Source organism: Hylobates moloch, unplaced genomic scaffold, assembly GCF_009828535.3.
Source record: "Hylobates moloch isolate HMO894 unplaced genomic scaffold, HMol_V3 SCAFFOLD_9, whole genome shotgun sequence".
Taxonomy (NCBI): Eukaryota; Metazoa; Chordata; class Mammalia; order Primates; family Hylobatidae; genus Hylobates; species Hylobates moloch.
Genome location: NW_026652284.1, coordinates 74,821,136 through 74,837,540, shown reverse-complemented (window position 1 = coordinate 74,837,540; position 16,405 = coordinate 74,821,136). Strand labels below are relative to the sequence as shown.

The 16,405-nt window shown below is 40.1% G+C and overlaps 1 protein-coding gene across 1 annotated transcript in view; it reads right to left on the bottom strand.

The window, feature by feature from the left end:
• Positions 1-8,755: 8,755 nt before the first annotated feature.
• Positions 8,756-16,405, bottom strand: part of ESRP1 (epithelial splicing regulatory protein 1) — a 57,466-nt gene continuing 49,816 nt past the window's right edge. The window contains exons 14-15 of the mRNA XM_032760064.2: positions 12,891-13,041; positions 8,756-8,830 (exon numbers count right to left, since the gene is read on the bottom strand). Coding sequence (XP_032615955.1) covers positions 8,756-8,830; positions 12,891-13,041 — 226 coding nt within the window. The remainder of the gene's footprint in view (positions 8,831-12,890; positions 13,042-16,405) is intronic.

Here is a 16,405-nt window from a genome sequence, read left to right as displayed (position 1 = left end):
TTGTGGAAAAAAAGCTTTAAGATGGTCCAAGTTATTATTTCACACAGACATAGTTGGCATTTACATGGCAAGGGCTTTGGGAGTACAGCACTAGCCAAGGAAGTTTCCATGGTTTACACAGTAGTTGGTGTTCTGCACCACTCCTACCCTTTGTAGTATCATGTGTTTAGTTTAACATGTATGGTTTCCGACTCCCTGCTTGGCTCAGCTCCTTTCTGGAGAGACTATTTCATTCATTCCTTAGAGGTTCAATATCATTACCAAAATACACAAAACCATTTAGACAAAATTTTAAAGTTAAATTCTAGTATAAGAAATTCCAAATAATTTCTAAGACACTTAATAAGATGCAATAAGGGGCCGGGCATGGTGGCTCATGCCTGTAATCTCAGCACTTTGGGAGGCCAAGGCAGGCAGATCACATGAAGTCAGGAGTCTGAGACCAGCCTGGCCAACATGGTGAAACCCCATCTCTACTAAAAATACAAAAATTGGCTGGGCGTGGTGGTGCGTGCCTATATTCCCAGCTACTTGGGAGGCTGAGGCAGGAGAATTGCTTCAACCCGGGAAGTGGAGGTTACAGTGAGCCAAGGTCATGCCATTGCATGCCAGCCTGGGCAACAGAGGGAGACTCTGTCTCAAAAAAAAAAAAAAAAAAAAAAAAGCAATAAGGCATGATAGAACAGCAAACATATGGGCTCTATGTGCCTGTGACTAGTTGGTAATTAGCACCCTTATATGGATCATGGATAAATTTATTTCATCCCCACATACAACCTTTTAGATTACCTTGTTATCCCCATTTTAGAGACGGAAAAACTGAAGCAAAGAATGATTAAGTTAGTAATGGGCAGATGCAGGAGTTAAACTAATAGATTGGTTCCACTATGCTATTTTACTTATATACCATACAACCTTAACATAAGAACTTTTAGTAGGCATTATATATTTTTTTGAAACAGGGTCTAGCTCTATAACCCAGGATGGAGTATGGAGTGATATGATCCAATCATAGCTCACTGCAGTTTTTTTTTTTTTTTGTCCAAAAAGAGATGGTGCCTTGCATTGTCACCCAGGCTGGAGTACAGTGGTGAGATCAGAGCTCGTTGCTGCCCCAAATTCCTGGGCTCAAGGTATCCTCCACCTTGGCCTCTTGAACAGCTGGGACTACAGGCACACCACTATATCCAGCTAATTTTCAAATTGTTTGTAAAGACAGATTCTCACCATCCTGACCAGTCTGGTCTCAAACTCCAGGCCTCGAGCAATCCTCCTGCCTTGACCTCTCAAAGTGCTGAGATTACAGGTGTGAGTCACAACACCTGGCCCTAAGCTAAAGATATATATATATTTTTTAGAGATGGGGTCTCCCTATGTTGTCCAGGCTAGTCTCAAACTCAGCCTCAAGTGTTCCTCTTGCCTGGCATTCTAAAGTACTGTAGAGTGCTGAGATTACATGTGTGAGCCACCCACACATGGCTGTTATGCATACTTTGACATGTAAATGAAAAACAGGAATGTTTTAGACTTCAGTCTTATTTCATATGGCCAGTATGAAATGTCTAATGGAGTTTTACTGCTTAACAATGAAACTGAAGACTCCTAACTGCAAGCAAAAAAAAAAAAAGTATCAGAAGGACATGAAGATTAATTTATTTCAAGATTACATTTGCCTTAATAACACAGATTCTACAAATGGTACAAATCTAAAATCAGGTATTTAAAAAACACAGAAATACTGGTTAGGATGCATCTTTTAAATGTGGTTTCCACAGTGACCACAATTTGGCACTCAGTTTAAAATACCACATGCTGAAAGGCTTCTCCTTTGATACTAAATTCAGATAAGAAAATCAATGACCCAACACTATTGATCAGTATCTATTTTACCCCTCTTTTGGCAGTAGCACCTGAATGGAAAACAACTGCCCCATCACCTAATCTCAAGCCCCTAAGAGGCAGTTTTACCACTGAGCCAAACAAGGGGCCCAGGCATGGCCAGTTAGAGCCCTGTATATCCCAGGTTGTGGTTTTAGGATGGATGTAAGCCAGGCCAGTGAAGGCCAAGTGTTGCTAGGGGTATCTCAGAGAGTGAGCTTGGATGAGCAAACCTTTGGATCCAGCTACATCAGTCAACCCTGGGACTGTCAGTTATTACAGTCAATGAGTACCACCTTCTTCATTCCTATCACATTTATACTAGGAACAGCATCTTTGTAGATGCTGAAAATTAAGCCTTCATATTCTGATAAAATGTGGAAATGCCAGGAAAAGTTAAAGTTAAACATTTAGCCTTCTCAAACCGCTTTTTAATCTCAGTGGAGTTTGACTGTGTAACAATGAAACTGAGGCCAGGAGTGGTGGTTTATGCCTGTAATCCCAGCACTTTGGGAGGGTGAGGCAGGCAGATCATGAGGTCGAGATGGAGACCATCCTGGCCAACATGGTGAAACCCTGTCTCTACTAAAAATAATAAATAAGCTGGGAGTAGTGGTGTGTGCCTTTAGTCCCAGCTACTCGGGAGGCTGAGGCAGGAGAATCGCTTGAACCCGGGAGGTGGATGTTGCAGTGAGCCGAGATTGCGCCACTGTACTTCAGCCTGGCGATAGAGCAAGACTCCGTCTCAACAACAACAACAACAACAAAAGAAACTGCAGACTCCTAACTGCTAGCAAAAAAAAAAAAAAATCAGTCTCAGAAGGAGATAGAGAAAATGTTTCCTCTTCCCATTTAGCTATAGCAAACACTTAAAGATGGTTGAGAATTACAACTGCAGACATTTACAAATCTGATTTCCCTTTCAAGTAAGATCTGTGTTAAAACATGTTTTTATTTTGTAATACACTGTCATTAAAGTATTACATACAAAGAAGTTAAAGATATCTGGATTTCACCACTGGTGCTATATGCTACAGAATGAACCTATAATCCCTTAAAAACCCTGCAATTCTGCAGCCAGGCATGGTGGAGAACACCTGTAATCTCAGCTACCAGGGAGGCTAAGGTGAAAGGCTCACTTGAAGGCTGGGCACGGCGGCTCATGCCTGTAATCCCAGCACTCTGGGAGGCCGAGGCAGGCAGATCACCAGGTGAGGAGATTGAGACCATCCTGGCTAACATGGTGAAACCCCCTCTCTACTAAAAATACAAAAACTTAGCCAGGCATGGTGGTGGGCGCCTGTAGTTCCAGCTATTCGGGAAACTATAAGTACTTCCTATGTGTTTTTACTGTTATTCTCGACTCAGATTATCTAAATGGAAAAAATAAGATCTTATAAAAAGTTTGTTCTTTTTAATCATCTTACACAAGAACTTGCAACATAAAGTTACAAAATGATCAAAAACACAGTTTTTACATTTTCATGTAATTAACTGGTAACCCTCCAGAGGTAAATACTGTGTTACTTTTGCATAAAATTTCTCAGTAGGAATTTCTTGTTATTTAGAAAGTTTATGTAATCTGAACTCTTTAGAACAGATCCTATGGAAGGCCTAGAAAACACACGTATCAAAAAAGCAAAGCCCTGTTGCGTAAGGCTGACAGTCCAATAACAAAAAGGGGAAAGATAACACTGATCAAAGTACTGCACTCCAGCTTGGGCGACAGAATGAGATTCCATCCCCAAAACAACACAAAAAAACCCTATGTCCCTATGATTATTATAATCATAACAGCAAAAGTTATGTATTAATATAAAACTATAGTTTGTAAAACTTGTTTTCATTCATTAACTCTCACTCTGTCGTCCAGACTGGAGTGCAGTGGCACGATGACAGCTCACTGCAACCTCGACCTCCTGGGCTCAAGCCATCCTCCCACCTCAGCCTCCCTAGTAACTTAGACTACAGGCGTGCACGACAACACCTATCTTTTAATTTTTTGTAGAGACGAGGTCTCACCACATTGCCCAGGCTACTCTTGAACTTCTAGGCTCAAGCAATCTTCCATGCACAGGCATGAGCTACCATGTACAAGCCAAAATATCATTAATAGATTTAAATTTGGGGGCTGACATTGACTTTGAGACCTAACAAATACGAAACTTGGAACTTAGCCAGGCACAGTGGCTCATGCCTGTATTCCCAGCATTGTCTCTATGGGGACAAAACAAAAAAAAAACTTGGAATGTAACAGTAACTGGAGAAAAACACCCTTTCTGGCGATCTGAGGAAGCATTTCTTCCAGCAGACACACAATCTCCTTCCCAGAAAGACTTGTGGGCATCTTGAATGGCTAAATGAGGCATATCTCCACTGATTTAGTGGGATAGTCAACGTGTGTTGGCTGGGTTGATGGGACAAGGCAAGAGAAGACAGAATAGTGTGACTTCTTTGCCAGACCTTGCTGTGGGTGTTAGCTTTCTTTACCTGATCCTATAGCCAGCCATGAAATCATTCTCTCAATTTTTTTTTTTTTTTGAGATGGAGTCTTGCTCTGTCGCCCAGGCTGGAGTGCAGTGGCGTGATCTTGGCTCACTGAAACCACCACCTCCCGGGTTCAAGCAATTCCCCTGCCTCAGCCTCCTGAGTAGCTGGGGTTATAGGTACACGCCACCACACGCAGCTATTCTATTTTTAGTAAAGACAGGGTTTCGCCATGTTGGCCAGACTGGTCACGAACTCCTGACCTCAGATGATCCACGTGCTTCAACCTACCAAAGTGCTGGGATTACAGGCATGAGCAACCGCGCCTGGCCCTCTTAACACACACACACACACACACACACACACACACACACACACACACACACACACTTTTTTTGAGTCGGAGTCTTGCTCTGTCGCCCAGGCTGGAGTGCAGTGGCGCGATCTCAGCTCACTGCAAGCTCTGCCTCCTGGGTTCACCCCATTCTCCTGCCCCAGCCTCCCGAGTAGCTGGGACTACAGGCACCCGCCACCACACCCCGGCTAATTTTTTGTATTTTTAGTAGAGACGGGGTTTCACCATGTTAGCCAGGATGGTCTCGATCTCCTGATCTCGTGATCCACCTGCCTCGGCCTCCCAAAGTGCTGGGATTACAGGCATGAGCCACTACACCCGGCCCTCTTAACATTTTTTTTTTAAATACTGTTAGTTTCCTGTCACTGCTGTTACCATAAATTGGGTGACATAAAATAAGAGGTATTCATTCTCTAACAATTCTGGAGGCCAGGAGTGAGAAACTGTGTCGGTGGGGCTGCGCATCCTCTGGAGGCTCCAGGGAGCAGTCAGGTCCTTGCCTCTTCCAGCTGCTGGTAGCTGGGAACACTCCTGGGCTGTGTCAACAGCTCTCTCATCTCTGCCTCCCTCGTCACATTGCTGCCTCCTCTTCTGTATGTGTCTCTGTCTGATTTCCCTCTGCCTCTTTCTTACACAAGTGATAGTATCTAGGGACCAACCAGATAACTCATGATCTATTTTCCTCTCAAGAACTTCATTACACCTTTTTCCATAGAAGATAATAGTCACAGGTTCCAGGGATCAGGATGTGGACGTATCTCGGTGGCCACCATGCAGTCCACTGGAAGCACTTTGCCATGCTACTGTTTGGTTAACAGAAAAGCGTCCTCAGAGTGAAGGCAGAAGGCCTGGATCTTTTTGTCAGCTTGATCATTAGCTGTATGACTTGTGTAAGTTGCCTAACCTCTCTGGGTTTCATTTCCTCATCTGTCAAATGGGCCCATGATGCCTCCTTGCAGGGTTATGGTGGGTCTCAAATGAAACTGTGGATGTAAGTACTTATAAGATGAGCCACTCGGTTATGATAATTGAATTTGATATTGATAAGGAGGCGGTGAAAAATATATATAACAATACAAGGTTAAGGGGAAAGAAACAAGGTCCAAAATTGCATGAGGGTATGAGAGGATGAAAGGAAGTATTTATTATGCTTGTTTCTGGGTGGTGAGATTATTAGTGACTTCTTTATACCTATCTCTCTGTTCCAAATTCTTTGCAATGAGCACCCAATACTTTTATAATCCTATCTCCTAGAGTTGGTAAGATAATTAAATGAGATAAATTATGCCAAGTATTTCACACAGTAATCTATGCTTTTTTTGAGACAGGGTCTTGCTCTTTGTCACCCAGGCTGGAGTGCAGTGGTACAATCATGGCTCACTGCAGCCTTGACCTCCCAGACTCAATTGACCCTCCTACCTCAGCCTCCGGAGTAGCCGGAGGTAAATGCCACCACACCTAGGTAATTTTTTGTATTTTTTTGTAGTGCAGGGTTTCGCCATGTTGCCCAGGCTGGTCTCAAATTCCTAGGGCTTAAGTGACCTGCCCACCTCAGTCTCCCAAGGTGCTGTGATTACAGGCATGAGCCACTGCTCTTAGCCAGATCTGTATTTTTAAAAATTTGCAATATAAAGGCACATTAACCTGACTTTATTATGATGAAAAGATGCAGACATCTGGATTTGAACACAGCACCCGATCTATTATTCTGTCATGACTCCAAATATATAAACATAGGGTAGAAAACTAGAGGTGGTGAGTAATGGTTCATAGTCAGTTAAGGATATTTCTGGTGTAATGTCAAAAGCTTCCATTTCTAGTCATTTCTTATTCAGTATACTCATTTAAAAATATAGACTGTGTTAATCAAATTCATAAACAACATGGTGTTCAACAAGGAACATGTGAAAAGAAAATATGGACCAAAATGGATATCAACAGGCTAGAACAATGTGTTCTCACCACTGAGACAAAGACTAGAGAACACCCATTACCACCGCAAAGCATTCGTACGTGACACTCCTTGGTAGGACCAAGATATACTGAAACCTCACCGAAAATGAACCATCTGAAAAAAATCTTCACTTCCAACTTAGAACTGGGGTTTCCACACTTCAGAGCAAACTGCTAAGAAGCAAATTCTTATTTCTCAATGATGACAAAGTATTGGCAACCTCATTTCCAGTTTAGAATCCACATGGTTAAAACCCACAGGGTCTTCAGCCATGAAAATGTTAATAGAACTGGAAAATGACATGCCAGCATGCCAGCTTCAGAAAACTCAACAATCAAAAATGATGAAAAACCAGTATCAATTCCCAAACACGTCCCTACAACTACATCTCCCAAGAAGCCTCAAAGAATGCCAGTATCCTTTAAGAAACGATTGTGGATTAATGGGGACTAAGGAGAAAACATTAATCTAGAAGACTATTTTCAAAGAAAATTATCAGGGTTCCTTTTGTCTACATTTAGTTCTAGAAAAGGAAAAAGACATGCAACAAAAACTTTCCAATCATTTTGGATTAAAGCACATTTAAACGTATGCCCAAATCTACTTAAACACATAATGCTAAGTGAAATAAATAAGCCAGTTACCAAAGGACAAATCAGTCTGCTTAGGAAGGACTACCTAGAACAGTCACATTCACAGAGACAAAGTAGAATGGTAGTTACCATAGGCTGGGGAGAAGGAGGAATGGAGAATTCTTGTTTCGTGTATACAGAATGTTAGTTTGAGAAAATGAGAAAGTTCTGGAGCTGGATGGCGGTACCTGACTGCACAATAATGTGAATGTACACTTAATGCTACTGGACACTTTAAAATTTTTAAGTTTTGTTGTGTATATTTTACAACAATCTTTTTAAAAGAGGAAACAGGCCGGGTACGGTGGCTCACACCTATAATCCCAGCACTTTGGGAGGCTCAGGTGGGCGGATCACAGGGTCAAGGAGTTCAAGACCAGCCTGGCCAACATAGTGAAACCCCGTCTCTACTAAAAAATACAAAAAAGTAAGCCAGCCGTGGTAGCAGGCGCCTGTAATCCCAGCTACTCGGGAGGCTGAGGCAGGAGAATCACCTGAACCTGGGAGGCAGAGGTTGCAGTGGGCTGAGATTATGCCATTGCACTCCAGCCCGGGCAATAGTGTGAGACTCTGTCTCAAAAAAAATAAAAATAAAACATAAAAGAGGAAACAGGAAAAAGTATACCCAATCCAAAAGAATCACTATATGACTCAGTGATTATAGTCCTGGGTACACACCAAAGATAATTAAAAACAGATATTCAAATAATTATAAATGAGTGCTCACATCAGTACCATTCACAATAGCCAGAAAGTGCAAACAATTAAAATGTCCATCAGTGGATAAATAAAATGTCATATGTCCATACAATGAAACCTTATTCAGTGATAAAAACAAATGAAGCATTAACGCGTGCTACAAGGGTGAATCTAAAAAGACAAACACAGAAAAGGTCACATGTATGATTCCATTTATATGAAATATCCAGAATAGCCAAATCCATAGAGACAGAAAGCAGATTAGTTGCCAGGAGCTATTGGGAGAGAAAACAGGGAGTGACAGAAATGTTTTAGAACTAAATTGAGGTAGTAGTTGCCCGATTTTGTGAATATACTAAAAACCACTAAGTTGTAAATGAGTTTAAAATGGTTAATTTTATGTTATGTAATTTTTACCTCAATTAAAAAAAAAAATACTCAACTCGTACTCCACATGAGAGATAGTAAATTAATGTCCAAAGGGAAAAGTTTTCCCTTGCCCCACAATAACACAACTCTCATCCATTAATGTTGCTTAGATTCTATGTACCTAGATGACAAAGTTAGTTCTAGTCCCCATTCCTTCCAGGATATCTGATATTTTACATTACACTAAAGAAAAGAAGGATTCTCTCAGTTGATTTCTAAATGCCTTCAGAATCTTGATCTCTATTTGTTTGGCCCTTTATAATTTAACTTGCACATCATAAAGCCTTACCTTTTCTGAGGATGTTCTAACTGCTGGGGCCCTTAAATACAAACCCATTCTTTGGGTAGAGTCCTGGCCTGGTCATTTGTGTGTATAAGTCCATCCTCGGTTGCATACTAAAATGCAAGTTAAAACAAACAGGATCAAAAGACGGACAAACTGTCACTATGGATAATATTTCAACTACATAGATCTACCAACAAAAGTACAGGACATTTAGATAGGAGGAAACAAACACAGGTACAAGCCATATACATATCTACTAACCCAAATCTTTATTTCTCAACATGTTTAAATACCATAAAAGTCCCTTCTAGGATGGACATTAGATTGAAAACGTGGATTACACACACACACACAAAACACCATACCACAAGAACTTAGGAGGCCAATTTCTTCAGATCTTGCCTAGTACTGTTTTCATGCTACTACAAGTATGATTAAATATCAAATATTTGAGCACTAGTTATTTGCAAGGGATTGTACAATAAGCCTGATACCCAGTATCTCCAAACAATGCAGTGAATTTTAGATAGTGTTAGATGTATTTGTAATATCAGTCTAATTCTCTCAGCAGGGCAGCAAGTAGTGAGAGGTCCAAAGAAACAATAATCAGTACTTGAAGAGAAACAAAAACTAGCATCTATTGAAAATGTAAAAGGCACTGACAGTAAAGGGTAGTACAAAGAGCAAATGAAAATGTTAAAGGACTTATGTAAGGATACCTGAGAGTCCATTCAGTATGAAAACACATCATCTAAAATATACACACGTTTATGGACCAGAATGACATCCTCATTACCAAGTATTTTCATGGTAGTTTGTAAATCCTTGGTCTTTGTGGCTTTATCTCCACCCCAGATGAAGTATGGAAGACACAAAGAGTAGTTTTTTGTTTATTTGTTTTGAGACAGAGTCTTGCTCTGTCACCCAGGCTGGAGTGCAATGTCGCATTCTCAGCTCACTGCAACTTCCACCTCCTGGGTTCAAGCACTTCTCCTGCCTCAGCCTCCTGAGTAGCTGGGACTACAGGAGTGCACCACCATGCGTGGCTATTTTTTGTATTTTTAGTAGAGACAGGGTTTCACCATGTTGGCCAGGCTGGTCTTGAACTCCTGGCCTCAGGTGATCCACCTGCCTCGGCCTCCCAAACTGCTGGGATTACAGGTGTGAGCCACTGCGCCTGTCCTAGAGTAGTTTTACGTAAGAAATTTTGTTAAAGGTTGGGGGAAAATACATAAAAAAATTATATTTAAAGATAATTTATAAAATTATATATGCCATTATTACATCAAGATATGTATTTTTAAGAGACAGAATCAGAGGCCATCAAATTTCTTCAGCTTCAGAACAGATAGAAAAGAAAAATAGGCCAGCTGCGGTGGCTCATGCCTGTAATCCTAGCACTTTGGGATGCCGACGCAGGCGGGTCACGAGGTCGGGAGTTGGAGACCAGCCTGGCCAGCACGGTGAAACCCCGTCTCTACCAAAAAAATACAAAATATTAGCCAGGCATGGTGGCACGCGTGTAATCCCAGCTACTTGAGAGGCTGAGGCAGGAGAATTGCTTGAACCCAGGAGGCCGAGGTTGCAGTGAGCCGAGATTGCACCACTGCACTACAGCCTGGGCGACGGAGCGAGACTCCATCTCAAAAAGAAAAAAAAAAAGAAAAAAGAAAAAAATTTTATTTACTCAACCAATTATTGTCTGGATATTTGCTTAGTTATGTAGTTATTATATAACTATATAAAATAACTAGAAGTAAAATTAAAACCTCCCATTAAGCCGGCAACAGCCAATATATGCACTCTAGGTAAACACAGATTACACTTAAATGAACGGTTTTTAAAAAATGTCATCCACTGATTTTATCATCTTGGTTGCCAAATCTAAAGATGGAACCCCATAGTGAATTTAACTGAGAACATGAAACAAGAAGGCACGGACTCTTTAAGACAGTAGAAAATACACGTTTTATGTAAGAATGATACAAACTTGGGTTAGGTGTAAAGATTTTTGAGTGCATGCATTATGACTGCCTCAAAGCTCAAATTACTGAAGAAGCTACCAGAATAATTTGATATGTTGAATTAGGTAACTGAAGTTCCTATGTAATCCTAACTCACTCTTCCAGTTCATAAATTCCAAGCACTTCAGAAATGAAGGTCAAATGCCTTGAGATGAAATAATATTGCACAATCGTTATGTTTCTGGTTATACTAGACAACTCTATTCCAAACTTGAATGGTTCTAAGAAGTTACTACAAAGAAAAACTGCTACAGACTGAAGTTATGTTATCTCAATTTTGAAGAATGTGAATCTTTTAGTCATAAACATAGAAATAATCCCTATTGCATGGTTGTGGTAAAATAAATACCCACAAATGCCAGCCATGACACTTTTTTTTTCTGAAACAGAGTCTCGCTCTGTCACCCACGCTGGAGTGCAGTGGCGTGATCTTGGCTCACTGTAACCTCAGCCTCCTGGGTTGAAGCGATTCTCCTGCCTCAGCCTCCTGAGTAGCTGCGACTACAGGCGAATGCCACCACGCCTGGCTAGTTTTTGTATTTTTAGTACAGACGGGGTTTCATGTTGGTCAGGCTGGTCTTGAACTCCTGACTTCAAGTGATCCACCCGCCTCGGTCTCCCAAAGTGCTAGGATTACAGGTGTGAGCCACCATGCCTGGCCAACACTCTTAATAATAAAGAGCAATTTTTCTTAATCTCATTACTAATTTATATGTAAGGCAACCTAATTCTATTCAGTGTGAATGTAAAAGTTTGTTAGTCAAACAAACGAAAAAGAAATTAATTCAGCTGAGTACTAAGACCTGAAACTTTCTTTGAACTTTCTTCACTTGGAAAACAATGGAAAAAATAAAATACACAAGTCAAAATGTTTTCTCCATAATAAGCAACCTTTTCAATAAGCTTTCAGTAAAATCTTTCTTTTATAATCTAATGAATCAGACAGGAAGTTTAAAAAGTAACTTTTTAATCCCTTTCAAAGTCTTCCGAGGGCAGCAAAATTGCTTAGGGAGGAGTGAGTATCTACTGACCTCCACCTTCCTTCAGCTTTTCACTATCAGTCATAGATTTTCTTTGTCAGAAAGTGTCCTTTGTATGTTTAAAAGCCCCTGAGAAAATGACAGCCACTTGGTAGGTCTGGGCTGGTAGCATCACCCCTGAGATAATTTTAGCTGAGATCACAGTCCTCCATGACTCATAGATGCCAAGCTCGTAAACCCATTCGAATCATCAAATACCCTCTACAGACACAACCCTTGTAATGCTGTACTGAAAATGCTCAAGGGCTATTTTAGAATGTGACTATTATTCCGAAAACAGTTTCTCAACTCCAAAGACTCAAGGAACGTTCAGATCCAGGAGGAAAGAGGACAATTTTTGCTATTAGTACAATAAAAAGACTGCAAATTACTTATTTTTTAGAAATGGCAGGAAAGAAGGAATTCAAGACTTAGTTAATTATGTGACTTGAGGAAAGAAAGGTATCTGCTTAGATGGAATGGCAATGTTCACTGTTAAACAACTCTTACTAAAAATCATCTCATTCTTTAGCATATGTGAGAAAACAGCTGATGGACACAGACGGGGGTAGAAAAAAACTGCCAAGAGCAAACATTAGCGTCACATTCTCGCCAAACACCTGAGAGCTCATTCTAAGGTGTTACCACCTAAAGACTCATGAGTGTCCTAGGAGTTAGGCAATTTTTTTTTTATGTTATCCAGAGGCCTCTGGCCATGCTTAAATACTCACCTTTAAAACCCATGTTTAAGTACTTATTGGTTTAGTCAAGGATTTGACTCTTGACTTTGAATAAAACCCCTTAGCCAATCCTATTCTAGATGTAAACACTCATACTGCTGCATGCCCTAAAGAGCTTTCCCAAAGTAGCTCAGTTTTCAAAAAATAACCAACAGATTAAGTTGGAAGACTTAAGACAGCATGGAAAAGCCTTAATTTTTGACAAGGGGATGAGTCTGAAGTTGGTCCCCACAGTGACTCCAGATCTATTTGTTTCCATAAGCAAATCCATTAGCATATATACACACATGAGTTTCATAGAATCTGTTTCTTTCCTGGCTGTATTCTTTAGGCAAATCAACTTAAGTAATAAGGGCACTGAGGATTATTCTCCTTCAAGCTACTGACCTGGTAACCTTGGAAGAAGTTAAGAATTTCCTTAACTCCAGTATTGTAGGCCAGGCCCTGCATTCTGACCACCGTGCCAGGCTGTGGAGGGACACCGCTAAGATTAGCAGCTGTAGGGAAGTAGCCAAGACTATTAGGCGAACCTGGGGGGCTAAAGGGAGAGAAAGCACAGTGAACCAATAGGAATAGACAATGTTGAATACTTACTATGAAAACATTAGTTACTTAAGGAAACAGAATTTTAAGAAGGCAACCTTTCTTATACTTCTCAGAGCTGTCTTTCCTAAGACAGGTGAAAACACCACAGCAGTTCTGTCTCACATTTCCACAAAAGCCAAAGGTTGAAAGGCAGTGAGATTAGTGCAGAATTACATACAGGGCTTCCTCACATCCCTGATATTCTTAAGAGGAGAAGAAGGACAGAAGTAAGCCTCATGTCAACTCCACCACAAAGCACCACTTCCGAGGCCCAGCTCTCTGATGATTCACCAGCTAGCTACCAAGAACACTAAGGCATGAAGAGGCACGTATACAAAGAACTAATGGGAACCACAGCCACAGAGACCAAAAGTATCCAAAGTGATTGCACCAAAGAATAGACTGTTCTACCCATATATAGGAGCATGAGGAATAGCACAGCAGTACCACAGTGAATCAAAGTACTAGAGGGCCCATGGGTTATATTTTCCTGCCTTTTAAAAAAATGGGGGTTGGGGAAGTTGGAAGAGATACATAAAAAATTAAATCAATCACCATTAACACAAGGGAGAAAATTGATGAGTGGATCTTCCGGTATATCTGTAACCATAACCTCCAAGGAACACCAGCCAAGCAAACACCCAATTTTATGTGACAACTTGAGTCATTACCATATTATGCAATTAGTTTCACCCTGTTCCCACCCAGTCTGTTTTCTACCTCAATTGGTGGCCATTATTAAAAATTTTTATTACACAATTCATTTTACATAATATATAGTTTAATATAATTAAAACTCATAATTGAAAATATATAGGGAATTTTTAAAAAGTCATCAGCCTAAAGAGTAATATAGACTTGCAACTTTGGATTATTAACCTTTGTTCATCTGAGTTGTTAATTGTCCCATTTGAAAGATAATTAAACACATAATAGAAGGGACTAAAAGTCTTTGAGATTATCTATCATACATAATCCCAACAGATGGCTTAATAGGAATGGAGTCAGATGTGCCTCCAGTCCCAGACTGTCTCTAATTAGCACAGCAACCTTAAGTCATTTAATTCCTTCATTTGCTAACTGGGGGGTGATCAGCACTTTCCTAGTTTCACAGAACTGCTCTTCAGCTTCAGCGACTTAGCATATCAAATTACTTCCTAAACCATAAAAATGCTGTAACATTACTTCATTCTTGCTATTTCCATCACCATCATATTTCATCATTTTAAAAATAATGGGAGCCTGAACTATTACTTTACATTAAGCTGCCCTTAACCTTTTATGTTGCTAAAGCAGTGGTCTTTAACTAATTTGGAAGTAAGAATCACCAGGGGAGTTTTTGTGTTTTTTTTGTTTGTTTTTTAAACAACTCTCTATTATGAGATAGTAGCCCAACAAATTAAAAATTAGAAACTCAAGAAAGCCAAACCCAGATATTGATATAAATATATTTTAAAGGCTACTATGTGATCACAATGTGAGATTTCAAGTCAATTTATGGGCAACTGTGAGACTAGAGAAAGAAGAAGTGCTAAACTTTTGGTCTAAGTAGGACATTAGCCACTATTCAGCCATACCTCTTCATTTTCACAGAGGTGGAAACAGAAACTAAGAGTTAAATAATTTCTCAATAGGTCACATAAGTTACCTCTTGCCAAACTATAAGAACCACCCAAACTCTTGACTTCTGGTTCATTGCTTTCCTCCTATACAACTAGCATTCACTCAAAGATGGTGTTTGCTCAGATAGATAGCAAGTCTAATATTCAAAGACCATCAGGACTTTTGCACCTATTTCATTACTAGTTACTTAGACTTTTCCAGACTAGATATAAAAGGTCATTTTCACAGCATACAACTTACTTTCACAGCTTTATCCTGCCATATTCTATTCCGTTTGCCTAAAGATCTTCTATAAATTAAGCCTGAAGTCTCTAGTACTCTCAAAATATAATCCGGATAAAACTAGCCAAAGTAAATGTTGCACAACTAGAAATTTAAGCTTATAAACGACAATTATATTCTGCATCTAAGGTACCATCTATTCTGATGAAGCTTAAATACAACACAATTTGGATTCTTACCCCTTATTTTTCACAACTATGATTACCTGCTGTATACAAGGAATCGTAAGAAAAATTTAAAAAGTCATTTATCTACCTGACAGGGCATGAAAGTAAGAATTTTTCATCAACCTAAATTCTAGTACGGGCGCAGTGGCTCATACCTGTGATCCCAGCACTTTGGGAGGCCCAGGTGGGCAGATCACTTGAGGCCAGGAGTTCGAGACCAGCCTAGCCAACATGGTAAAATCCCATCTCCACTAAAAATACAAAAAAAAAAAAAAAAAATTAAAAAAAAAATTAGCCAGGCATTGTAGCTCATGCCTGTAATCCTAGCACTTTGGGAGATGAAAGTGGGTGATCACCTGAGGCCAGGAATTTGAGACCAGCCTGGCCAACACAGTGAAATCCTGTCTCTAAAAATACAAAAAAAACAAAACAAAAAAAATTAGGCCGGGCACGGTGGCTCACGCCTGTAATCCCAGCACTTTGGGAGGCCAAGGTGGGTGGATCATGAGGTCAAGAGATTGAGACCATCCTGGGTAACACGGTGAAACCCCATTTCTACTAAAAAATACAAAAAAATTAGCCAAGCATGGTGGTGGGCGCCTGTAGTCCCAGCTACTCAGGAGGCTGAGGCAGGAGAATGGCATGAACCTGGGAGACGGAGCTTGCAGTGAGCTGAGATCATGCCACTGCACTCCAGCCTGGGCGACAGAGCAAGACTCCGTCAAAAAAAAAAACCAGGCATCATAGCACATGCCTGTGATTCCAGTTGCTTGGGAGGCTGAGGCACGAGAATCACTTGAACCCAGGAGGCAAAGGTTGCAGTGAGCCAAGATCGGCTGCACTCCAGCCTGGGCAACAAAGTGAGGCTCTGTCTCAAAACAAAAAAAACCCTAAATTCTAAATTTTAAGGTCTTTTGTGGATTACTGAAATAAGAATCAGCAAAAATAATTTACATTATAAAAATGACAAGATAAAGACAAATATGAACTTATATGTAGAAAAATAAAAAAGAATTTACTAAAAAACTACCAGATCTAATAAGCCAGTTCAGCAAGGTTACATAAGATCAATACACAAAATAAATCAACTGCATTTCTATACACTACAACAACCAAAAATAAAACAATTCCATTTACTGTAGCATCAAAAATAACAGACTTAGAAAAACATTTAAAAGTGCAAGACTTGCACACTGAAAACTACAAAACATTGTTAAAAGAAAAAAGATCATCTAAATAAATGAA